Source organism: Xenopus tropicalis, chromosome 8 (genome assembly GCF_000004195.4).
Source record: "Xenopus tropicalis strain Nigerian chromosome 8, UCB_Xtro_10.0, whole genome shotgun sequence".
Taxonomy (NCBI): Eukaryota; Metazoa; Chordata; class Amphibia; order Anura; family Pipidae; genus Xenopus; species Xenopus tropicalis.
In genome coordinates this window covers 74361594-74388963 of record NC_030684.2, presented here as the reverse complement: position 1 = coordinate 74388963, position 27370 = coordinate 74361594, and the positions used below count along the sequence as shown (strand labels likewise).

Genomic DNA, 27370 nt, shown 5'->3' with positions numbered 1-27370 from the left:
TCTCAATAGTGTCCTTAAGTCTCCCCAGATTTCAGTAGTTCAGATGATCAGAAGTCAAACAGGAAGAAAAAAAAACGCTGAGCTGGGTAGAGAAGATTCCCATAATGCAACGCTCCTTCACAGACACTACGACCAATTCCTTAGCAAGCACATGCGCAGAAGCAGGAGCGTCTGGTTGCCATGGTGACGCTTGTAAAAGAAGTGGAAGCAGCGGGGAGCTGGGGGCATAGGAAGAGGACACCGGCAGGTGCTGGGGGGAGCGGAGCAGAGTGAAGCGGGGTGGGGGGATGTTTTCCTGATAGTTTCATGAAGTTTTCCTGCTGCCCTGCCACGCAGCGCGGACGGACAGGGATGGCTTTTGGAGGTCGCGTGTGAGTCGGATCGAGGTGGGTGCTGTTGGTGTGTCGGACAGACGCAGCCTGCAGGTGCTGGGGGAGCGGGGGAGGCTGGCCGGAGACACATGTGCACATGTGCAGTAGAGAGTAGTGAGGGAAAAAGATGGCGGCGGCGCCGTCCACTGAAAAGATTATGTAGTAAGTGTATCTCTGTAAATCTTTCATTAGGCAAGCCAGAAATATAGCGTTTCTACATAGCGATAGTAGTACTATTAAATAGTGTGCTTAATTGATTTTGACTTTCCTTGTCCTTTAAGTGGGCATAATAAAAATTAAAGGATGACATATTACCTAAAATCATGGGACGTAATAAATAAGTAGAGATTGGTTGCAACATAGGATGGTAAATCAATATGTATGTTAAAAGAGAAGTACTATTTGTAATACAGAGCACTTGTAGAAAGCAGGAGAAAGAGATAACAAGATAATAATGAATGTGCAGAGGCAAAATGCAAAAACCGGCACAGAAAAAAAAAAAAAAAAGTATAGAAGGTCGATGGCCAGGCCCGGATTTGTGCCGAGGCCCCAAAGGCCCGGGCCTGGGGCGGCAAACATCTAGGGGCGGCATGCCACCCCGCCGCACCGAAGTTCTGCTCCTGTACGGAGCAGCGAATTTGAAATCCGGCGCTGATTATACCAGTGGTTCTGGAGCCAAAATTGGACAAGGCGTTAGAAAAAAAAATATGTTTTTGTTTTTAGGTAGTGCAATGTGTGGTACATAAGGCATGTGAATACCTTTTGTTTTGAGGTTTGTGTTGTATGTAAGATACAGTATAGTTGTTTGGCTCCTTTTAGCCCACCTACTCTAACCTTACAGGTACAGTGCCAGAATGGCAAAATATTGAGAAAGAGAGGTCCAGTGCCAAAATATTTGTTGTTGGGAAATGGGATAATACAGTGACAAAATGCCAGATTTGAGAAAATGGAAGAGACACTCGGTTTGCCCTGTGTAGCTACAAATAACAAACCATAGATTATTTTGTTTTTAAAACAATTGGGAAAAGTGTATATAATTGAATTAGCCAGCTATTGTGTGAATCATTCTAGGGGACCTGCCTTCATCAGGTCGTGAACCCAGTGAAATGTTCTCTCTGGATGTCTAAATAAATAATAATAAAAAAATAATATTCTTATTTGCAGCATAATGTGAGCATAGGAAGAGTAACAATACAATGGAGAGGAACCAACTAAAGCTATAGTGCAAAAGTACCCTAAAATGCTTAGGATATAAAAGTATTTACTTCTGTGAGGGGTTTTCCATACATTTGTGTTTGGGATCAGTTAACTTAAAGGGGTAGTTCACCTTTAAATTAACTTTTAATATGATGTAGACAATTTGCAATTGGTCCTCTTATTTGTAATGGTATTTCAGTTATTTAGCTTTTTGTTCAGCAGCTCTCCATTTGTTCGTTTAGCAGCTATCTGGTTGCTAGGGTCTTATTTACCCTAGCAACCAGGTAGTGGTTTAAACAAGATATGGGAAAATGCATGGAAAAATAAGTAATAAAAATGACAATAATAATAATAAAATTGTAGCCTCGCAGAGCATTGCTTTTTGGCTTCCGGGGTCAGTGACCCTCATTTGAAAGCTGGAAAGAGGCAGAAGAGAAAGGCAAATTATTCAAGAATTATAAAAAAAATTAATTAGGAAGACCAATTGCAAAGTTGCTATAAATAGGCTATTCTATAACATACTAAAAGTTAAGTAAAAGTGATGTATTTACGTTAGTTTTATAGAAAGAATGGCAGTGGATACTGACATCCCAGGCACATTATATACAGCAAGATGCAGTCTGTAGTTACAAAACCAGCACATTATATACAGTGAGACGCAGTGTACTACAACTCCCAGAATACAACGCTAGCGACTGGCAGGAAATATTGGAAGCCGTAGTACAACAGTCCATATATTGTAGTGTTAGACATCTCTAGGAGGAGACAGGGGAGGGAATAGATAGAAGAAGGTGGAGAGATACAGGAGCGTCACAGATCGAGGGGAGGGGAGAAAGAAGGAGACACTGCAGTGACATAGCACAGGGAGACTCCCAGACACTGCAGTGGAAGCAAAGGAGCCGACTCTCTACATAGAAAGGTGAGTCGCTTTGCCTGTCAGTGTGTGGGAATATGGTTGTTGCGTTGCTAATATTGGCTTGGGCTGATGTGAGGGACGGTGGCGCAGTGGGACTTGGCATGCTAGGGGGTCATTCCCCGTATCCTGCAGGTACAGAGTTCTCCCAGCTGTGCATCAGCCCCAGTGTGGCGATAAGAGAGCTCTCCTTTCCGTTAGTCAGGCGAGGCTACACACATGGCTACTAGCAGTGGAAGTGCACAGTGCGGAAAAGCTGTTGCCTGTGGGAATGCAGCATGCTTGTTTATCTTAGTCCTGTGAGAAATCGCAAGGTCGCAGCGATCTCTTCTCAGCAGCGATGCACTACTCATCTCACCCCCGTGTCTTCACTGCCATACCATGCAGAACTACACTCCCACCAGGTCCCTCATGCCCTTTTCAATAAGGCTAGGGGAGGCTAAGGCTCCCCAAACCTGCTTGGCACCTTAAAAGATACAAACCAAAAAAAACTCACTCCGTTTCTCCTCCTGCAAGCTCCGTTCTGCTGTAATCAGCTATGCACTGATTGGATCTTTCTTCTTGTGGATCTCCAATCAGAGCACAGCTTTCTTGACAGACAGTAAAATTGACCAATCAAGGCACAGATGCAGACTGAGCTTGGGGAGATGTTACAAACTAAAGGCAGTGCAGAAATGAAGACTCATAATGAGAATCTGCAGGCTGTAAACTTTACCTAAGAACCAACTCTGAACTTTTGCTGCAGATTTCATTCCACTCCCACAGGTGCTATACCCAGGTGCAATACGCAGGTACTATACAGTTCTAAAGGCTGAATCACTAGCTGAAATTTAATTGTTCTTGTGCTTTTATATATTTGTTGTTTTTTTCTACTTTTGTCATTGTTTTGTTCATTTCTAGTTACAGTGGAGCCAATGTTGGTATCAGTGCCAGTGTTATAATGCCAGGGCCTGAATATCTGCCATCTGTACCCACTGCCTCTCACTGTATATAATGTGCTGGTTTTGTAAATACCGACTGTATCTCACTGTATATTATGTGCCTGGGATGTCAGTACCCACTGCCTTTCTTTCTATAAAACCAACATAAACACATCTGAAGGGGTGGTTCACTTTTAAGTTAACTTTTAGTATGTTATAGACTGGCCTATTCCTACCAAATTTGCAATTGGTCTTCCTAATTAATTTTTTTTATAGTTCTTGAATAATTTGCCTTTCTCTTCTGCCACTTTCCAGCTTTCAAATGCAGCCAAAAAGTATTGCTCTGTGAGGCTACAATTTTAATATTATTGTAATTTTTATTACTTATTTTTCCATGCAGGGCCCCTTAACTATTCATATTCCCATCTCTTGTTTAAACCACTACCTGGTTGCTAGGGTAAATAAGACCCTAGCAACCAGATAGCTGCTAAACTACCAAATGGAGAGCTGCTGAACAAAAAGCTAAATAACTGAAAAACCATTAAAAATAAGAGGACCAATTGCAAATTGTCTCAGAATATCAATGCCTACATAATATTAAAAGTTAATTTAAAGGTGAACTACCCTTCAGTTAACTGATCCCAAACACAAATGTATGGAGAACCCCTCACAGAAGTAAATACTTTTATATCCTAAGCATTTTAGGGTAAAAAAAAAAAAAAGCACTCCCATCTGCACTATTGCAAAGTATGCCTGGAAGTCATTGGGAACAGCAAGAGGTAGTTGGGAGGTTCATTTTTTACACCAGCAGTGAATCCATTTAGTCTCACATTAGCTTTAGCCTCCCCAAACAAAAAGGTCACCCTACACCTATGGTCATGCCCTTCAATCACTTTCCTCTCAAAACTTCCCTCCAATCCTGACCCTGCAGGTCTTGTTGAACTATACTTTCACATCTTGGAGCAGAGTTGTTGTGGATTCATGTTACTGTGTACCTCCGTTGTTGATATAAACCCAATGGAGTTTTAATTAAGTTAAAAATCTGTAGAGAGCTGATGACAGGTGCAGAGGTTGTTAAATGTCTTTTGTCCATAGGATGTCCCATACATTCCCCAACCTTATGCTGCCTTACTGCACACCATTTCAACAGGTGGCATTATTTTGTTTCTGCCCTCTCAATTGTCCCATCAGACCTCTTTCTGTTATATGCCCCTTACACCTATGGGGCTCATTCACTAAATATATATTAAGTTAATACACTGGCATGAACTGGACATTTTTTTCCTGCTAGGTACAGGTACTTATTCCTTCTCAGCATTCTAGCATAATTGTGTTCTCTACTATGAGTCTCATATTTTTCTGCCCACCATGTAAAGAATGGCACATGGGGGTGACGAGGGTATTCACCTGGGCGCAGCATGGTAAGCCTGCTGTATCTTGTACCTAATGTGGTACACTCCTCTATTAGAGCACAGGTAAGGGGCAAGTGCTGGGTAAATAGTATATTAAGGTTATGGGTGTTTCTAGTACCCTTTATCTTTGCCAGAAGACCCATATTTCTCATTACTGTAAATCAAAAACAGTTTATATACTGCTGTACCCCTTTAGATGTTCCTGTAATGTACCACACAAAATACCTGATATACCTTGGTCCTGTAGACCAAACGATTATTTTGTATTGCTACAATGCTACATACATTTCCACCTACCTCATATTATGAGGGTCATTATGCTGGTCTGTTTTTACAGTCCATTTAATCCATGAACTCTCTCTCACTGCAGCTTCATTACTCACACCTTCATTACTGTATGGCTCATCCCCTTTTTTGCTTTCACCTTTACCCAAGCTACATTTTCTCACAGGCCAGTGTTACTGCGTTTGTTCTGCATCTATAGAGGCGTCACCAAACCACCCCTCGGTCCTCAGTATCATGGCATTATCCTGCCTTTATGCATCATAGTGAGTCATCAAGCCCCCATTAGTTCCTCCAGGTCACATTGCAACACTTGCACAGCAGCTATGTCACACATCAACAATAGGAATTGCGGTTCAGACTACTGGTTCAGTACAATATGTTATCTCAACAATACTCTGGTATTTCTGTATAGTATGTTACATGCATCTCGCTGCAATGGTCATATATGCTGATACACTAATATCTCCTCTATACCCCCTCTCGTATATTGATACAGCACCTTATATAGTCTTCTATTGTCCTTAAGTTACATACATTCTTTGTATCTCCACTGCAGCCCGTGTGCTGTACTAATGTCCCTGGGGTGGATTTTGGGAATGTTGTGCCACTTACACTCCTTCTGGGACTTTCCGTGGTGCTCTTGTTGCCTGGACACCCAGCTAGGCATAACTATAAAGCACAAACTGAGGCTTTCTTAACTGACTTAGTGTCTGAAGTGAAAGTTAGTGTCATTCCTATGTTTGCTATATTCATAACACCCTGTGTATCAACCTAATAATATAACTTTTATTCCTATATTACTCTGCAATCCTCTGTTTGTCCTGTACTGACCAATGCATTTTATTCTCTCTGTCATGCTTTGCCCTGCAGCCCACTCTGCTGTTCCAGCACCAACCTCATAACCAGTGCAGTCTCCACATCCCCTCCCTGTCCTGCAGCCTCTCTGCTATTTATATGCTCTGTTCTGCATAAGCCCTTTAATTAGCACTAACCACAGAACTCATGCATATTCCTGTAAACACACAGACACTGGGATAATGTAAAGTTATCCACATATATATATAACGCTACATAAATATCTTGGTGTATCCTATCATTCTTTTAAACACTTACTGTAAATAGTGAAAGGGGTGCAATTTACATGGTGAAAAACTTTAATAAACAGCAGACTTACAGTCTCAATGTTACTGTCACTCAATGTCTAAATATGTGCAGTAGAAGAAACAGTTAAGTAACTACTAATGGTATCTGTTATCTGCTCTATCATAGGGCTAATTTATGTGCATTACTTGCAAATGGCTCCTTGTAGCTGTCCAGGATGTTTTTTTTATTGTTTCCTGTGGGGCTGTCCATAGCACAATTTGCGGACTATACAGTCTGTCCCATTGGAATCAGTAAATTCTATTTTTAGCCTGCAACATGTTCATGTAGTTTGGTCCTAACAGAATTGGTAGTGACATGAGGTGTGGGAATACACAAGTTGTGTTGAGAGGCAGGATTTAAAGGGCCAGTAAGACAAGGAAAATAAACGAGGGCTATATGCATTTAAATATTATGCATTGGTAAGAACTGTGGTTTCCATCAGAGACTGTAAAATAGTTTGCATAATTAAAAACACTATGTAGTAATAGAATTGCAATTCAATCTTCGATAGGCCCATATTTGCATAAAAGATAACAGAAAGAGGTTTGTAACCTAAATATAACATTTTACATAGCAAACTGTATCCTCAGCACCTTTCCAATACACATTAAACACAAATTATTGTCCCGTGGTACAGTACCATTGAAACAATGTTGCAAAATGTATCTTTTATCCAGTCAGTGATCCAGTTCCCACAATGCCTTGCCTTGTGATTCTGCTTCTTTGCAGGTCTGTTATGCACAAAATATGCTAGGCATTAATAGAATAGAAAAGTCTTGACCGGAGGGGAGCTGACTGCTACTATATTGTTTCTATGTTAGATGTAATCAGAACTAGCAGTGCAGAGAATAGCAAACGACAAACATACTGGTTTTAAATTATATTTTAAATTAACTTTTAAATCATGGAAAATCTGTAATGTATGTTGGCTTTGAATTACATTTGCTTTCATTATGCAGAATTTCACTCAATATAAACAGAGGTCAGGTGTCATTTGTGGCTGTCTACTTGGTTGTGGGGTAAATAGTACCACTGCTGATGAGTATTATTTTACTTGCAAGTGCTGCACAAATAGATATATTCTTTAGATGTAAATAAAGTTAGCCATACCATGCTGAAAAAGTTGTGTTTCACATAGTTATTACAAGGTATATGGAATAGGGATTTCTAGATTTTGATTTTCCTTTCTAAGGCCAAATGCTGTATATGATATTGAAGGCAAACAAATGGTCATTGCCCTAGTACTCCCTTTTTTATAAGGGTCTGGCTTAAACAATCTATTATAATGCTGTGCGTGTTTCACTTATATGTACCACAGTTTTACTGTAGTAATGCTCTGCTAAACTCTACCGTTTTCTGTCTTGTATTAGTTCTGCTTAATCTGACTTTATTTCAGTAGCCATTTTCCTGTACTACTCACCTTGCCCCAAAATACTCAGTTATACAAGTTAGAATTTTCTAAATTGAGATTAAAAATTCTGATTGGCTTTTCTATGCTAAAACAAAACACCCCTGTCTGCCTTGCATTCAGCTGTCAGTGAACCATATGCATCAGTCATGGCACTAGCCATTAAATAACATTGGCAGAGGTACAGACAGACATGGGCATTACGAAAGTTACTGTTTTCCACTAGAGATAGTGGCTATCATAAAACCCAGTTTGTCAGTACAGTATATCTGCAGCTTAAAAAAGAAGGTGCTCCAGTCCCTCAGCTAATGAGAGTCAACTGCAACTCCCTTTTGCTATCCAGAGTGTCAGACAGTCATAAATAGGTAGTTAGTACAAGGCATTGCTTGTTCTTGCTCTGCAGTGAGCATCTACATATTTCCCATTGGCTGTTGCTTTTCTCAGTAGATAGGAGTGCCACTGTCACGCACCAGTAAGAGGTGTGGAGCCTCTTCTTCAAACAAAGATACTTTATAGTAGCAAAATTCACTCACTTGCTTTTGGACTATAGCTTCCCCCTTTATAGCCTTGTAACATTTTTACAGTTATATTTTTTAGAGACTCTCCCTGCTTTTAACTCTCTCCCTCAATTTTTCTTTTCTTGGAAATGCCTATTTTTTTAAAAAAACTAACCACCATCACAGAAATAATTTTACCGTTCCTATAAACAGAAATCAATTCTCAATGCTGCATTTGCTCTCACTCTTACAGTTTTGTTGTTGAGAAAATTAAGCATGTCATATGGTCAATGCATCACATTATGCCTACATTGTGCACACGTCTCTTTATAATGATTCAGCTACAAAATGTCACTAGAAATTTTTCAATGTTATCAGCTATGTTGTAAGTGCCAGAAAGCCTTACAGGCATGATGGATTAGGGCACTACTGCTGGGACACAAAATTTGTAAGGTTAAGTTAGTTCTGCTGAAGGAATGCTATCAATAAAAGCTGGCTCATACAGCCTTCCTAGATTTGTAACTGGTCAGGTAGCTATAGGTCATGTAGATACCCATATAAGTGTATACAATACATATATATATTAATGGGAGAATTTTTTAAACCAAATGTACATGTGTACATTATTCAGAAACCTGTTCTCCAGAAAGCTCTAAATTATGGGAAGGCCATTTCCCATGCACTCCATTCTTATACAGAAGCAAGGCTAGACTCGATCAATCGCCGCATAGTGGACGCTTCCCCCGATACTTCCCCTGCATCGCCGTATCGCCTTTCTTCAAATGACCGGAAGCCAAGTTTTAACAGGTATTTTGTACTAAAGCATTCAAAATAATAAATGGTTTGCAGGATAGGGCAATTATTGGGGCAGGGTAGAATAGATTTTTTACTTGAAATTTTTTAGTGTTACTTTTCCTTTAACCTGCCTGTATGTTTTGGAGTGTGGAAGGAAACCGGAGTACCCAAGGAAACCCACTCAGGCACGTAAATGCCTGTAATTAATCATTACTGGAGGCAAAACAAACCTACTGGGTTTATTTAATGCTTAAATACATTTTAAGCAGACTTAAGGTATGGCAATCCAAATTACCTCTTAAAAAAACTCTTATTTCAAAAAACTCCATGTCCTGAGCATTCTGGATAACAGGTCCCATACCTGTATTTATAAAAAATTGTAAAATGGTAAAAATGTATACATGTATGTATTCAGTTATGTTAGATAACTTGGTTTTAGCTTAGCTAAACAACCCTGTTAAATGTGCATACAGGTATCTTTCCTGGTCATCTTTTTGCTTGCTGTTAGTATTGATTTTTAGTTGCTTGTGGCTGGTAGCTTAGAGACAACAATGTTTTATCTGCCTACTACATACAGTGGCATGTCTACTTTGCTGACAAAATATGGTGTTCTGACTTTTGTGTCTTTATGAGCCATTCACATTACCGATATGTCTTAAAAAGAGAACGGCCATGTTGTGTCTCCCAAGACAGGACTGCTGCTTTTTGTCACAAGGAGAGACATTCCTTCTTTTATCATATTTGGTAGTCATTCTTTTTCACTATTGACCTATGTTTGCTGTTTATATTTTGCCATAGTGCTCATTAATAAAAATGCACATGCATATTGTGAGAGAGGTTGGTAGGGGTGGTCAGAAGGTTAGGTGGTTGTTAGCTGACACTGGCATGGATGGTTACAGCCATAGATATCTCCTTAAAATTCATTTTGGCAACTCCTGCAGTTAAAAAAATCTAAATAAAAATTTAAAGGAGACATATCATATAAAAATTAAGAATGTACCAGTAAATTATACTCCTCTGAATATAGGATTGTGCTTAAAAAAAGTTGTGTTTTGGACTGATTTATCGAGAAATTCCACCAAAACTAGTCCCACCCATCTGTTCCACTTCCTGCTGGCTGAATTCTCTGGATGTGCAGGGGAGCTGCGGCTCTCGGTAAACTGCACTGTAGGTCAGGAACCAGTCAGCAGCTAGGCTGACCTGATAGGGAACTGAAGCCTGTCTTTGCTTGTGTAAGTGCAAGGCTGTGATTGGCTCTGCCCCTCCTGCTGTGCTTCTGGCAGGGACTGTTAGGACACGCCCGCCCTTCATTGGAAACACGGACAGAGAACTGATAGGATCTATAGGGAGCTCCAATATAGGGGCCATTTTTACAGGTAGGATTAACGTTTATCCCGAAGTGAAACCAGCACCATATATTTTTCATAATTGTGTTTTTTTCCATTTATCCAATATGTCTTCTTTTAAACACATATCAACCCAAAATTAATTTTTGCCTAATAAAAGAAAGCATAATTCTTAGCAACTTTACAATATACCTTATATGTAATGGTTACGTTTTTGTTTATATAATTTCTATAAAAAGAAGTGTTTGTCCTTTTCTATTCCCTGCCCTGGTTGCTCTGACTTTTGCAACATTGTTTAAAAAGTCAAAATCAGGTGTTTAGGAAATGCAGCTTTCAACAGAAATAACATTTGCAAATACCCCCTTTAAGCCTTTGCCAGCAGCTTTTTCAAACTCTGCAATATGTAGTTTAAACATTTTTATTGTAGCTGTACTGTATACTGGCTATTAATAAATCTAAAAGAGCGACTTGTACTTTCCCCATCCAGAATCTCTGTTCTAGATTAGTCATAACGAGATGAACAAGGTTCTACTTTGTGTAGCCAGAATGAAGACTGTGTAAGATAAAATCCTGGCCGGCATGAAAAGTGTCAGCTTGGGGTCTGAGGATAGTAATTATAATCACTTGCACCCCCCAGTGATTATACCTTTTCTTGGTTGCCTATTGACTTGAGGGACTTTCCATTCACTGGATTCGGGGCAAGTAACAGCTTTTTGATCATATGTATAAATTAATTCAGTTGATTCAGAGTTGCAAATCTGTATTTTTTTATGAAAGCAAATTGAGTTTTTTCTCTTGCCTCTAGGGCTGACTAACAGAAAAGTAGAGACATTTTAAGGGTGGTCTGTAAATGGGCAGAAAAAAAGAGGTCTGTCATAAAAAGTAATGTTAAACTACCTTAAGGCAACTATTTCCAGTGCCTATAGCACAGAGATATTTTGTATATATAACTGAAGCATTTTTCTCTCCGAGAACAGTGCCTCAATGTGCAATTTGAGTGAATAGAAATATTTAAGATTTGTGTAAAGCCTTTTGGAATGCACGCACAACACAATCTGCAAATATATGCATTATGTTAATCTTAGAAATACCAATATATTCTCTTAACTACTGCATAGCTTACTCTCTTTTTTAACAGATGCTTCATGTGTTTAACCCTTTGCGCAAGTCTGGCAGTGACACTTGTCTTTCTCCCGATAATCCTCAACATTGGAAGCGTGTGGCTATTCGAAGACCTCACCCATCTACAGATTCTACCACCTCATCCCATCCTGTTCCAGTCCTCCCAGTCCCAGAGGTGCGGGTGGAGCGGTCTTTCAGTGCTGGCCATTTGGCATGTGACAGTGATGAGGAGGAAGCCAAAGAAGCAGAAACTTTAAGAGTTCCTTTAGCCATATGGAGAACACGGAGCGAATCACATCTGGACTCAGGAGGGCAAGAAGCACTAGGGCAGAAGGAGAAATCTGCCAGTGGATGGAGTCTGCCATCCCCCAAAACACTAAGAAAGAAGAGAAGAGCAGCAAAGGTGACTGCAGCAAAGCAACATCTTCTGTCCTTCTTCACAGGATCCCTTAAGGTACTGTATGTGGTATGAAACTACATTTTTCCTCCAGTTGCCACTAATGACACTTCAATATAGAAAGCAAGGTTTTGCTCCAAAATGTTTCATAATTTTAAAATGCTCTTAAAATAGAAACTCGTGCATGGGGTTTAAGGCAAAACCAGGATAGCTGCCATTTGCATGCCATAGAACAATTTCTCCATGTGTAAGAGAAGAGAGATAATTGGTTTGACACAAACAGCACATTTGTAGTTTGAAAGGGGCGGACTACAAATTTGCTCTGAGTTCGTCAGTCACCATGAGGGGTAACACAGACAGATGGAACTGTCATTTTGTCAAAGATCACCCCCAAGAAATGTGCTTGGAGAAAAGTTGTTATCCTTTTTTTAAAAGTAAATAACAGTTTTAACAGTCTTTTCTCAGGAAATGGTTTGGCAGCAGTAATTAAGGGACAAATTTATCATGCCATGGCAGTTTTATAGTTATAATTAATAGTAGTAACGATAGTTACCATTCAGTGATACCTTTAAAGGACATGTAAAGCCTACATTTGCCTACAATGTATATCAGTTGGGCACATCTCCCCCACCCAAATGGCATAATTTGTACTGGATATATCTAGATTCTATCTATTTCTATCTATTTGTACCAAATGGCATAATTTGTACTGTATATATCTAGATTTTATCTATTTCTATCTATTTGTACTGTACACAGTATATCCTAGATATATGCTAGCACCATCACATTTTCCTAAAGCAAATAGCAGCTTTCACCTGGTGGTCAGTTTTCCTCTGATTCATAATCAGTTTAATTCATTTAAATCTGTAAACAGCATACACACACAAAGACCTATATTCAGCGTACATTTCATCAAGAATACAGGCGCAAACAGGCAGAACTGTCTTTGATATAAGTTCTGCTTTGTTTGAGCACCGTAATGGCAAAGCTGAGCTGAGGAGAAAAAAACTGAGGCAGACAGCTAGAGCCGAGTTTCTATGGGAACCAGTAATGTCTCTTAACTGGCTGCTAGACGGAGGGATTGTTTAGTAATCTGAGCTTAAAACAACTGAGCATGTCTGGCAAGCCAAAAATCAAAGAAAATTCCTGAGGGGGTTACAGGAGGAGAAGGAAATCTAAGTGATTACCAGAGGTTAATAGTAAGGCTGCAACATCCCCTTAATGAATTAGATTTGCTTCTCTTCCTGTAACCCACTCGGCCCCCTCCCTCAGAAATTTGCTTTGGCTGTTGGCTTGTGGGCAGTTCTGCCTGTGTGAGCCTGTATTCTTGATGAAATGTATGCTGAATAAGGGTCTGTGTGTGTGTATGCTGTTTGCAGATTTAAATATAACTGATTATGTATCAGAGGAAAAATGGCCACCGCGTGAAAGCTGCTATTTGCTTTAGGAAAATGTGATGGTGCTGGCAAGCGGAGGGGATATATGCAGTACAAATGATGCCATTTGGGCCGGGGAGGCATGCCACATTGTAGGCAAATGTAGGCTTTACATGTCCTTTAAGATATAACAATGTATCTTCTCCACTGGAACAATTTATTCCATCATTGAGAAATGTCTGATTTGCCAATCCCTGTTTGCTGTGGTGCTTAGCAGTTTAGAGGAGTGTTAGAGCTCAGTGCTGCTCATGAGCTCCAACACTCCATAGAGCAGAAAAATGCTCAACTGTTCTAAGAAGACAAATTGACAAAGGTATTTGCATTAATAAATGTGTAAATTCATTAAAACACATTCCTGATTGTCAGAAAAATGTTGATAAATGGGAACAATATAGAACTGCTGGGAAATGTCCTGAATTCCCCAGTCCAATATTTAATAAATTTGCCACTAAGAACTGTTATTGATCATTTTACTGAATGAGTCTTTTTTTAATAAGGTGCCCTTGATTTTTGACAGAAACTTCAGACATCAGTGTTTCCTTGGTAATTACATCCTTGTACAACCCGGATTCCAAAAAAGTTGGGACACTAAACAAATTGTGAATAAAAACTGAATGCAATGATGTGGAGGTGCCAACTTCTAATATTTTATTCAGAATAGAACATAAATCACGGAACAAAAGTTTAAACTGAGAAAATGTACCATTTTAAGGGAAAAATATGTTGATTCAGAATTTCATGGTGTCAACAAATCCCAAAAAAGATGGGACAAGTAGCAATAAGAGGCTGGAAAAAGTAAATTTGAGCATAACGAACAGCTGGAAGACCAAATAACACTAATTAGGTCAATTGGCAACATGATTGGGTATAAAAAGAGCTTCTCAGAGTGGCAGTGTCTCTCAGAAGCCAAGATGGGTAGAGGATCACCAATTCCCACAATGTTGCGCAGAAAGATAGTGGAGCAATATCAGAAAGGTGTTACCCAGCGAAAAATTGCAAAGATTTTGCATCTATCATCATCAACAGTGCATAACTCAGAATTTCATGGTGTCAACAAATCCCAAAAAAGTTGGGACAAGGCCATTTTCACCACTGTGTGGCATCTCCCCTTCTTCTTACAACACTCAACAGACGTCTGGGGACCGAGGAGACCAGTTTCTCAAGTTTAGGAATAGGAATGCTCTCCCATTCTTGTCTAATACAGGCCTTTAACTGTTCAATCGTCTTGGGCCTTCTTTGTCGCACCTTCCTCTTTATGATGCGCCAAATGTTCTCTATAGGTGAAAGATCTGGACTGCAGACTGGCCATTTCAGTACCCAGATCCTTCTCCTATGCAGCCATGATGTTGTGATTGATGCAGAATGTGGTCTGGCATTATCTTGTTGAAAAATGCAGGGTCTTCCCTGAAAGAGATGACGTCTGGATGGGAGCATATGTTGTTCTAGAACCTGAATATATTTTTCTGCATTGATGCTGCCTTTGCAGACATGCAAGCTGCCCATGCCACATGCACTCATGCAACCCCATACCATCAGAGATGCAGGCTTCTGAACTGAGCGTTGATAACAACTTGGGTTGTCCTTGTCCTCTTTGGTCCGGATGACATGGCGTCCCAGATTTCCAAAAAGAACTTTGAATCGTGACTTGTCTGACCACAGAACAGTCTTCCATTTTGCCACACTCCATTTTAAATTATCCCTGGCCCAGTGAAAACGCTTGAGCTTGTCGATCTTACTTAGAAATGGCTTCTTCTTCGCACTGTAGAGTTTCAGCTGGCAACGGCGGATGGCACGGTGGATTGTGTTCACTGACAATGGTTTCTGGAAGTATTCCTGAGCCCATTCTGTGATTTCCTTTACAGTAGCATTCCTGTTTGTGGTGCAGTGTCGTTTAAGGGCCCGGAGATCACGGGCATCCAGTATGGTTTTACGGCCTTGACCCTTACGCACAGAGATTGTTCCAGATTCTCTGAATCTTCGGATGATGTTATGCACTGTTGATGATGATAGATGCAAAATCTTTGCAATTTTTCGCTGGGTAACACCTTTCTGATATTGCTCCACTATCTTTCTGCGCAACATTGTGGGAATTGGTGATCCTCTACCCATCTTGGCTTCTGAGAGACAATGCCACTCTGAGAAGCTCTTTTTATACCCAAACATGTTGCCAATTGACCTAATTAGTGTTATTTGGTCTTCCAGCTGTTCGTTATGCTCAAATTTACTTTTTCCAGCCTCTTATTGCTACTTGTCCCATCTTTTTTGGGATTTGTTGACACCATGAAATTCTGAATCAACATATTTTTCCCTTAAAATGGTACATTTTCTCAGTTTAAACTTTTGTTCCGTGATTTATGTTCTATTCTGAATAAAATATTAGAAGTTGGCACCTCCACATCATTGCGTTCAGTTTTTATTCACAATTTGTTTAGTGTCCCAACTTTTTTGGAATCCGGTTTGTACCATACATATGGGATATTGCTACTGATTAGTATGGCTGATGGTTTTAAGGAAAGTCTCTGGGGACAAATGCAAAAACATTGCAAAATAATTTCTATAGATCTAAGTTTGCATTGATTGTTTATTTGTCTTCCATTTGTGCAGCAGAGCCTTTGTGGGTGGAGAATTTTCTGTGCATTTTCCAGTCTAACAACTATCCAACAATTACTGTTTGTCTTAGGGATTTACAGATATTTAGCAAATGGCAACTGAGACAGAATGGAAAACTGGCCATTATTCACCCTCTGGTAACTTTAAATAAAGTACAAACTTAAAAGGTCTAGTAAATAATCTATACACCTTATATAGAGTATACTGACAGAGAACATATTGTACAGCGCTGCGGAATATGTTGGCGCTTTATAAATAAATAATAATAACATAGGCACAGCGTAAGTACATATATATAGCGAATAATGTAACCCCAATTGGGTAATATGAGGATATTATACATGCCATGTAAATATGTTTTTATACATGTCATGGAACTCTGATGTGACTTCTAATATTTTATAACAGGGGATGCATAATCCATTATTTTAATACACAGGTTTCAGTGAGTCATGTGACAGAAACGTAAAAGTAAAAAGTTGTGAAAGCAGAGTCAAAAAGCAGCGTTTTTAATTGCCGCCCTTTATTGGGTAGATGCACAAAATGTTTCATCTCCAGGGGTGGTGCTACTACAAAGTGAAGGAAACTACATCACTAAGAAATAATTATAACTGATGATATCACTAAGCACAATTTCTAAGGATATAATTTTCAGGATATTCATGGCTCTTGTGTATTCTAAATGTATGTTCACCTGAAACACACAGTTGTGCTCCTCCTATGGCATATGTGAAGTAAGAGGGCAAAATACAGGGAGATGAAATGCTTATAAATTAAAGTGGAAATACTTTTGATGAGTTGATGGGGACATGCAGTGACCGAGAGGACATGCTGGTGGTTTTGCCAAACAAACTGTAATATCTTGTGCTGGGTGGTGAATCAGTAGAGTGAGGTTGGAACTATAGTTAAGTAATGAAGGGGCTGGGACAGGCAAAAGGCAATGGTAATAACAAAATGCAGGTGTGAAATATGGAGGGGATCTGAAGTTGCAGAGATAGAGAGCAATTTGACTGGAAGCATTTTTTGTGAAGTAAAAATATGGTTGTGAGTGTTGGTGGAGTGTTTGCTGGGGAATAAGCAAAATAGGAATGGAAGAATACAGTCTTCTTTTGTAAATGAGAATGAGAGGAAGAGTGAAGAAGCCATGAGACAGGGACAGCATTTATATAAAGAGTGGGCTGACTGCAGCAGGTTTGGCAAAAGGCTGTTTAATATCCACTACTGTATGTACAGGGCCCTGCTGTATTTCTTGTAAAACACGCTAAAGCAGATCTGTAAATAAAAATGTAGAGAGACTTTTAGTTCATGAATGTATAGCTTTGTGTACCTTTGATATTTTAACATGGGGATTTGTCAGAAATAAGGATTTGTGCCCAGAATGAAAAAGAGGAATTTTAGCAACAAAACAAGTTAACTGAGAAGCAGCAGAGTTAAAGAGTATACAGGAGTTTTACAAGAAGGATATGTCTGGGGTCCATAAAGGGTCTGACCCTTTATTTCCTGTTATCCCACAGCTGCATTCCCACATACTTGAAAACTGTTAACACTTTTTGTGCTTAATCTCTAAAAAAGGCATAGGCATATTATACAGAGCCTTAACATCATTTCCAGTATTTTCTTGCATATATAGATAATATAGAGAGAAAATAGATTTGGAATATTATGTTACTAAACTTCCAAAGCTCTGAAATATTAAAGGACAAGGAAAGGGTTAATCACAGTGATTTTCACCTGCGTACCTCACTGGTCTAGGGGAAATAACTAGTGAGTGCAGCACCACAATCTTCTCTCCTGTCTCAGGATCTTCGCTTTAGAACTGGTCTGTGTGCAAAAGCAGTAGGGTAAAATGATCAGCTTTATTTTTAAGCACTAATTCTGGTTTTGCTCTATTGAGCATGCTTACATGTCAGACATCCTGACTCCCTCGGAGGAAAACAAGGCGACAAGGTGCTCACTAAAATACTACAAAGTTTAACCTAGATCTGATATAATATGGTCAGTGGATCATATACAGCTGTCCTTGTTGCCAAGAAATACAAATGTTGTGGTAAGGAGAGCTCTTAATAAAGAGGTGTTTGATAGTAGGCAATCATGTTTTTCAGTAATGAGGAACACCAGGCCCTAGTCTAAGGAAAGCAATTACAATTGTTGGGAGGGGCCAATATGTTAGGCACCCCCAGTAATTATAATCATTTTCCTTAGACCCCATTCTTGCAGCCTTTCCTATTCCTTTAAAGACCAAACAAAGTGCTTATAACAATCCTTGTGTGGATATTTCTTAAAGAGATACTGACATTAAAAACATTAAATCTTTTTTAGCTATCATGCCAGTCTTTGCATGCTCATTATAATTGTATTAAAAAACTGTTTACACAATGCTTTTACATTACCTATTCATTCCCAGTGTTCCTTTATGAGGAAGCTGCCATATTTGTATGGCAGTTGTCCATTAATGTTAGATAACGCCAAAAGTGAAGGTCAAAGCCTTTCCTTTTTGGTTTAAAGGCAGTTTTATGTGTGTAGTATGAGGCAATACCTTCTGTTTTATAAAGGCTTTCAGAGGTTGAGAAGGTTGGCAGAACAGTCAGGTTTAGGAAGTTCAGTGTTTCGTGTTTCAGAATCAACCCAAGCAGCACATTAAATTTAAAGATTACAAATGTATTTGGGGGTTTTGGAGTATAGAGAGCTCTTTCCTTTCCAAAGCTGGCATGGCATATAAGGTATATAATTAGTTTCTAAGGGAAATGCTTTTACATTTTTAATTAGTTATCAAAAAACATTTTCTTCTTCTTTAAAATTAACCCTCTCCCACAAACTCTGTCTAAACTAATGTCTAAAGACACTTGCAATGCAAAGCAAAGATGATGAGTTCATTATGTACATCTCATTACTCGCTAGCATTTATCAAAGCATTTTTCTAAACACTGAATGCACAAAACTGTTGTGTTTGCTCCATGTTCTAATTATACTGGGGCTGTGAAATGCATGGAAAGCACTTCATGTGTGCTTAGAATAAAAGGGAAGGGAAGTTGATGTTAAAGCATTGCCTTATTGTCCCAGAGTGGACCTTTAAAACTGAGGAGGGTTAATTATACATAAATTGTCAGATTCCAGGGCATGAGAAGAACAAAGCATTCTGGCTCCTTTTGGTGCTAAAGCAGGGGTGTCCAATTGGAGGCCTGCGGGGTGGATGTGGCTCTCCAAGGGATTTTTATGGCTTCTAGTCTGATCAAGGGCAGATTTTTTTGCACGATATCATTTAAACTTGGCCTGCCAAGTTTAAAAAGTTGAGTAGCAGTAAAGCATTGCAGCATTCAGAACATACTTTGATACATTTGTAGACAAAGCTTGGTAGTTTGGCCAAACTGCAAGAAATGCTAGCTATGTATAGGATGCATACAGAAGATATATACAGCACATTTAAGTTTGCACTGAAATATAGTTACAAATAGCAGATACTATGTATTATTCCTTTATGTACATGTAATTATGAAACCCTCTTGCTTCAGCACAGCACAGCCTTGAATATTCATTCCCTGCTGGATGTTAACCAAGTCATTAACATTGTGTCTTTCTTGTAGCCCCTGCCCTCTAGTGGGGAGACTGACATTGGTTCACTTTGTGAGATTGATAAAGGACAGAGGCACAAAAAGAAAGAGTAAGTGTTACCTCATTTTATTTTGCTCTCTGCTTTACACATTTCTTTCCTATCTGCAATTAATGTTTAGTATTCACCTTTTCTCTCTTTTTTTAGACAGAAGCACAAGAAAAGTCATCTGTCCTTGTTCCGTCTCTGGACTTCTCACTCGTCTAATATAATGCGGTAATAACCTTCAGTTGTCTGTGTCGGAAGTAGTTAATGGTACTGCTTACCAATTTAGCAGTATAAAACTACTGATACAAGTGCTGACTCATTTGTGTGTCTAGGGGTACGATGATAATCTTTAGGCTTGTAGTATTTATCGAAAAATAAGTATATTTATTCCTTGTTAAATGAACAAGATACAACATAGGTACAGATACATAAAAATAGAAGCATAGGGAACCAGCATAAGATGTTACAAGGCTGTCCCTCATTCTTGCTGTCTGCTAAGTCCAAACATCCAGGGTCTCTTATCCGATAAAATATAAACATATGACCCCACACACACTCCTTGCAGTCTGTCTCTATATAGCCTGATTCTGTAAACTCTAAAATAGGCTTTTTCACCTCCAAAAATATTATCAAAATGAAAAGACCCCCTTGGTGCAAGAAGAGCAGCTGCAAACAGGATCTTGCTGAAGGCATGTTTGTCCATGTTCCTCTAGATCTTACTTAGTCTTAATTTTTGTCAATGTCTCTCACAGCCCAAGCATAGATGACGTTACGAGTTGGGGAAAGTCTCTTGAAAATTTGCTGTCTCATACATGTGAGTAAAATAAATTCATTACCCTGCTCTGAGCTGCTACTATTATTCTTGCCACAAAAACAGAAATAGAGGACAGTGAGTTGGCCAAACACTATAAGATCCAATTGTTTGGCGAGGTCACCAAATGGACAGATCTTTTCCCCAATATACTCACCTAAGGTGGAAGATATCAGACTATTCCAAACATTTGGCCCTAGGGCCAAACGATCGGATTACGCGCTGTCAAGAGCGAGGACTGCATCAACAAGCCAATACGATCCCCAATCTGATGGGAATATTAAATCTGCGCAATTAACACCTGCCCAATTCAGGACCAGATATTGGTCAGGTTGACCCATTGGGGAGATAAACAGATAAACTGCCGAATCTGCCCATGTAAGGCCACCTTTACAAATGTGATTTAGTACATTCAGTTAATTACCTAAAAGTTACAGTATTCCTACTCCCTTATTGCCAGCCAGCACCCTTGTTGCCATGAGACAAACAGCAAGCTTGACGCAAGTGTTATTTTATCAGGGGTGGCTATAAGTAACTTGACTTGCTTAAAGAGGCTGATCCCCAGCCTGCTTATAAGCGAAGGCAGAAAATAAACCGATTTCTGTTTTGTCTGAATCTAAAACATAATCTGAATATGCAAATTAGAAAAATCCCCCCCCCCCCAAAAAAAAGTATACATTTTATTTCAACTTCAGTAGTCAAAAGGTTCAGATTCAGTCACTAGGGTTTGGCTGCATCCAAATCCTGCAACCCTACTTAGAATTACTTATGATGGCCTGGAATTGAAGAATAAGTTTTATTGCACACTAGTCCACTGACAGATGGGGTCACTAAATATTTTCTGCATTTGACATGCTATATTAAATTTAGCACATAAGTAAAATAGTTTTCAAATTAATCATTTTTGCCATTACACTCTTTTTTCCATTTACACCTTTTATCATTTAAAACTCTCTTTTCCAAAGACAATTTTTATTTTGCCTGTTTGTTTTTTTTACTCTAGATGGCCGGGCCCTTTTTCGTGTCTTCTTGCAATCTGAATTTAGTGATGAGAACCTAGATTTCTGGCTAGCCTGTGAAGAATATAAAGACACTCATCCCAACTTTATCCTCCACAGCCGGGCACGAAAAATTTACCAGCTCTACATTGCACTACAGTCCCCCAAAGAGGTAGGGCAGCATGGTGGTGCAATGGTTAGTAATGCTGCCTAGGTCTGATTCTAGTCAAGGCAGGATCTGCAAAGAGTTTGTTCCTTGTATATTCTCCCTATGTCTTTCTGGAATTTTTTTTTATGTAGTCCAGTTTACTTCCACTCTCTAAAAGTACACAGGCAGGGTACCTGGTTCCTTATTTAATTGCCCAGTATGAGTAAATTAGATAGGCACCTCAGATTGCACTCAGGGACAGGGACCGATGTGAATAATGCTTATTCTCTGTAAAGCACAGTGGAATGTATTGGCACTATATAAATAAATTTGACTACACAGTTCACTATACCATTTGCTAAACCCAATGGTGCAGAGTCTAATCACACTAATCTTTCATCTATCCACAATGAGTAGCATTGTCTAGTGAATCTATACTTTAGATAGATCTGCACCATGCAGTTACACCATATTATCTTTCATTGGTTTTATACTGCAACTTGTACATCAACAAAGTCATGCTTGCAACAAAGCACCCTCTTCAGTTCTCTACTTACTCTACCTGTCCCTGTCTTTACACTTTAGAGATTCTAACTGTCATCCCTTCACTGGTAGGTGAATCTGGATGCCAGTACCAGAGAGATGACTGAACACAACCTTCTTATCCCAACACGCACGACTTTTGATGAGGCTCAGCGCAGAATCTATGGTTTAATGGAACGTGACTCCTACCCACGCTTCTTGCGCTCTGACCTTTACCAGAGTTTGCTTCACCCCCCCAATGGGGCATGCTAAAATGGAAGATAAACCTCATGAACTGGTATAGGATAGAACACAGCTTGGTCCAAATGTCTACCGGAACAGACTTTTTTTTTTTTTAAGCAGAACTTGGACCTTGTGTGAGCTGTGCTCATATGAAAAGAAAAACAAAACTGAAGCCATTTTGAACAAAAATGGGATGCCCTTGTCTAATTTGTTGGCAGTGTACAATTTGTCATGCAAATGCTTCTATGCAGTAAAAAGGGTTGGGATTTTGAACACCAATCTATTTCCCTTAGGCTCCTGCATTTGTATATTGAAGTAAATGATAACAGCTTTTTGGCTGAAACTTGCAGATGCTGGAAGTTATTTTGTTCTTAAGTGGAATTAGTCACGTCTGGCATTTGTTATTCATTATTTGTATAAAACAGTAAGCCATTCTGAACACTAATGGCTATCTTCTTTGCCAAAATCCAAGCCCCAAGGTAAGATCCTATATGTTTTTTACTTGAATAATAACCTATGAATAACTTTAGGTTTGTTAATCACCTTAAATTAAAAAACAACTTTTCGAAGAAAAATATGCCCAAACCTCTAAGCTAGGGTTCTTTATCTTAAGCAATATGTAGTGTCTCCTGTCATTACTAATTTTGCTCTGTGTGATTGTTAGCCCCTGGCTCTCCTTTTGAAAATTACCAACCAAAGATGCCAAAGTTTGCCATTTTCTCTCTAAGAATACATTAACTATTTAGTGAAATCATAAACCTGCAGCCTCATGAAACACAGATGTACAAGCCTGTACATACTAAATGTTACCTGTTCCAGTTAAGGTAATGATGGCTACTACCACTTCATTATTGCTGGTAAGTATTTTTGAAAAAAAATTGCAACTGTGTGCAACAAAATAAATGATAGCAGGAGAAACTATGAATTTAGTACCATTAAACCTAAATTGTTTTGGGAATATTTTTCTGTACTCTCAGTTAATGCTACTATAGGTTTGATATACAATTTAAGCCAGCCAATAACAACATATACATGTATCAGATAAGCTCATGCAAATGTAAGCATTAGACATATTTGCAAATATTGTTCTAATTATTTATGTGAGCTACTTCTGTAAACTGAGCTGGTCTTGAGTTATCTGCCATGTTGCTTACACTAGCAATTTCAAATTTCCGTGTGTGAGGTTGGCAGTTTCAACACTAAATTGTTTCATTTGAACTATCTGCTTTCTTGTTCAATCATGGATAGAGAGTAAGTTGACCCACCTTTGCATCATTGACATTTTTATGCCATTGTGAAATTTGTATCTTCAGTCTGACCTTATTCATTACATAGTAACAGTCTGCAAGAACCTACACAATTCTAAGCTCTTGTTCGGTGGAATCTGGTCTCCAGTGAGCTTGGTTACCATGTGAATTCAGGAACAAGGACAAAGTAAAAACTCTTACTAGTTGTCCTTGTTTGGGGTTACCATACATTTTGATTAATCTAACCTTAGCTATCTGTGGTTGAAACAGAAACTCTGGAATATTGGTCATTTCTTTCCAAAGCACTTTTGACCGTTTTGGGCTCATTGTGTTTCTCCAACCTATCTCTTCTGTGTATAACACTATATAACCTTTGAAGCCTTGCACCTTTTTTTTTTGCACTGTTAATGCCTATTGCGCCTTTTTTCACCATTTTAATGCCTCCATACTAATGCACTGAAGCCATTTCCCTTACCCGACACCATTACTCACATTGCTGCCTCAGTTAAAAGTGGCCAACATGTTTTTGAAAAAACGGCCAGTGCTGCTGTTATTTATGAATGTGGTCCTTTTCTTTTGTACAACTGAATATCTGATTGGTTCATCCTTGTCTATAGCTACTTTGTCTAATGTTTTCAGCCATTTTGATTTGTCTTCCCTAGCAGGGATAGAACTGTCCTGGGATGAACTTATTTGTTGACCTCTGCCCTGCTAGAGAAAATATCATAGCATCGCCATTTGTTAGTCCATTTTAAACCAGTAGAGTATCATTTATCATATATCTGTGGCTATATATACAAAATCAGGAAAAACAAGTTTATTTTTTTTAAATTTATGTTTTTAGGCATTAACCCATAATTAGTCTTAAGCACTGAATTAAATATGCAGCATTCACTCAGGATCTGCTGCTGACTTTCTGTGTGCACTTGGGCAAAGTCCCCCTGCTCTGGTTTCTATGTGTTGCTGTCAGTGTATTCCCTCTGCATATGGCACAATAAAGATGGCATTCTGGGGTCACTGTTTATAAAAGTAAAACTATTACTATGACTATGGTACGTTGTTGATTGCAGTCTGCAGTCACTTTGTGTGTGATTTATAAAATGTATTAATACATGATAATATTTGTGTATTTCTGTATAGGTTGGTGATATCCGAGCCAGTGTAATTTTTTTTTATGTATTTGGCTCGGCTACAGTGACACCTTGTGGACAGTGTGTATTGAAGAAACACTAACAAACTGTAACCCGTGCCTGTACGTTAATGTTAAAAGTATTTTAAAAACTTGTATTTATAAATGTTTTTGTTTTTTTTTACTATTAAAACAAACTTGTAAATTTAACTGTTATAAATGTACATCTTGCTATTGCTTTAGTTAAATAAAGTTATGGGACTGTCTGTGCTGTTTTCAACATAAGGCTTAGACTGGCCTTCTAGGGTATCAGAGGATCTCCTAGTGGGCCCCAGCCTAGTATAATTGCCATTAGCCAATTTTTATTTCCACCATGGGTTTATATATAAACATATATCATCTACCCATGGGCCTATATAAAAACATATATTCACTATTGTCAGAATGGGCCCAGGGTGTCAGGTTCTCTGATGGGCTTAGAAGACCCAGTCTGACACTGTTTAGCATTTTGTAAGCACCCCAAAGTTAAGAAAGAGATTGTGTATCCTGCTAAAACAGCACATACAGTTTTTTTTTGTCTTTGTTAGTTTTTTTTTCTAATTATGAAACTTTTAATATGTATAAATAAATGCCAAAATGTACTCTTAAATATAGCTGCAAAATTGTATTTTAGCATTTACAATCTTTTAGAAAATATGGGTATAGTGATGATTGTCCTGTGGTCAATGTATGTGTCACACGAGGTATACAGATGGAGCAGACTTTACTGAAACATCTACCACATCCCGCCACATTTTGTTTTTATTTCTTTAGGTCAATGGTGTGCTGGATGCACCAGATGCATCAATAAGGTCCGCTCCATCTTTGTTTGGAGATGCTCTACATTGCTGTTGATGCATGTACAAGCTGTGTAATAGAATGTGATAATGTAACCATATCTTCTAATGAATATGCAAGTCAACCATTTAAGTGTAATTAAAGGGAAGATGTATCACATTTTCTTGTTCAGCTGTAGAACCTTTTCAGTTTTTCTTGTTAAAGGTGGCAAAAAGATAGATTGCAAGCTATTTATAGATCTTTAACCTGTGAGCAAGTAGATTGCAAAAAGAGAGGATAGCTTGCAAACAACTTTATTTGATTACACTGTCCAATTTTTTTCTTCAGTAATTTTTAATGAATTGTAAGGAAATAGTAACATAATTTACACATAATTTCAGCCCATAACTTGATTGTATTATCTTAAATATATTGAATAAGAAAGCCATTTAGCTGTCCAGTCTGGAGAGGAGGGGTAGGATTTGGGAACAGTGTATAAAAGATAGAATGGGGGAACTCGAAATACAATGGAAAAATTAAAAATTGGAAATAATCCAATGTGAAAATGTGTTGTAAGACAACAAGTACTGTGGAGAGTAAATAGTTAAATAAAGTCATCTGTAATCAGGATACTCTGCATAATTAGACTCCTGTTGACCACAATTTGTGAATAGTCCCAGTGTGGTTAGGAAAACATCCGACAGACCCCTACACATACGAAGGTATTTTGTTGCATCTAGCTCTAATCAAACAGGTTAAACTATGCCACTATGTGGCGATCGATTGATCGAGCCTAGCCTGACTCCTTCCTATACAGAAGCAAGGCTAGACTTGATCCGCATAGTGGCTGCTTCCCCCATACTTCCCCTGCATCGCCCTATCGCCTTTCTTCAAATGACTGGAAGCCAAGTTTTAACAGGTATTTTGTACTAAAGCATTCAAAATAATAAATGGTTTGCAGGATAGGGCAATTATTGGGGCAGGGTAGAATCGATTTTTTACAATTTTTAGTGTTACTTTTCCTTTTAGACAGGTAGCAAGGAGGGTAGTAGGATATATTTGTCTTGCAGAATGTTAAAGAGCTTTTCATTTACCATTATCCTATTTGGTTAATTTTTTAATTGAGAGGCAGGGATGGTCATCATTTTCCAGTGTTCAGCAATACCATCAAAGCTTAAATGAGGGGTATTTTTAATATATATGTGACGTGTATATTTCTTTTTCAGACTGATCTGCAAAGCTGAGTGGATTGTCATATTAATCCTAGGTTAAGAGCTATTATGCAGCTCTGTACCAGTCCTCCCCTAACTTATGTATTTTATATAGACAAGTAGGAACCATATAGCAACACTGTAGGCTGCTTCAAGCAGTGAAGTGTTTATGAAGCATTGGGTTGTTGACTCCTATATTTGGCCCCAGGAATCCTACTCAGGGTTTCTTTTAAACAGCAAGAGAGTGTGCTCATTCAAATGTAACAATATGGATCTCGTAACAGCTTCATTACATTTTTCATGACACTATAACATCTTACTTTCAATGCTTTTGAAGCAATAGAGCCTGATGCCATAGTTTACACTAAAAAGACAAACTATGTTGATAAATACATGCATCTTTATATAGATATGTCACTTTATCACATAAATATTTAGTAAAACCAATATATCTATATAGAAATATTTCCCCATTATTGTGGTTCTAGGCACTGATGAGTGCTGGTGAGTTTTTCTATATCCATATATAGGCATTGAAGCTGCTTTACTACTTGTTGTGCCAGAGTAAATACAATTAAAAAGGCCATAGAGATGCCACTTGTGCCTGGCTGGGTGCCTGTTCCTCATTGCTTAATTACTGCATACCGTCATCATAAATATAAATAAATACAAATTTCAACTTTTGTCACAACACAGTGCATTATCTGTGTAAAGTTTACACAGTCTCTGTAAAAAACTTTTTACTTTACTTGGGTAAGTTGCTCTTAATTATTGAAGGAATCAATTTCCTGGTAA

General features: G+C 38.6%; 1 protein-coding gene across 8 annotated transcripts; it reads left to right on the top strand.

Moving 5' to 3' along the window:
* Positions 1 to 110: 110 nt before the first annotated feature.
* On the top strand, positions 111 to 25992 carry rgs3 (regulator of G-protein signaling 3). Of its 8 annotated transcripts, none has more exons than XM_031890945.1 (8): positions 2348 to 2487; positions 8778 to 8953; positions 11426 to 11863; positions 19437 to 19513; positions 19610 to 19678; positions 20203 to 20264; positions 21265 to 21431; positions 22023 to 25992. In XM_031890945.1, the coding sequence occupies exons 3-8, from the start codon at positions 11426 to 11428 to the stop codon at positions 22200 to 22202; spliced, it is 993 nt and encodes a 330-aa protein (XP_031746805.1). In that variant the 5' UTR covers positions 2348 to 2487; positions 8778 to 8953; the 3' UTR covers positions 22203 to 25992. The 8 variants fall into 8 exon arrangements, 7 of the variants coding, with proteins under 7 accessions (XP_012824836.1, XP_012824835.1, XP_031746804.1 ...); XR_001171625.3 differs by lacking the exon at positions 8778 to 8953 and having other exon boundaries at positions 2349 to 2487; positions 22023 to 22651; positions 24560 to 25992; XM_012969382.3 differs by lacking the exons at positions 2348 to 2487; positions 8778 to 8953 and adding an exon at positions 111 to 247.
* The last annotated feature ends 1378 nt before the right edge of the window (positions 25993 to 27370 follow it).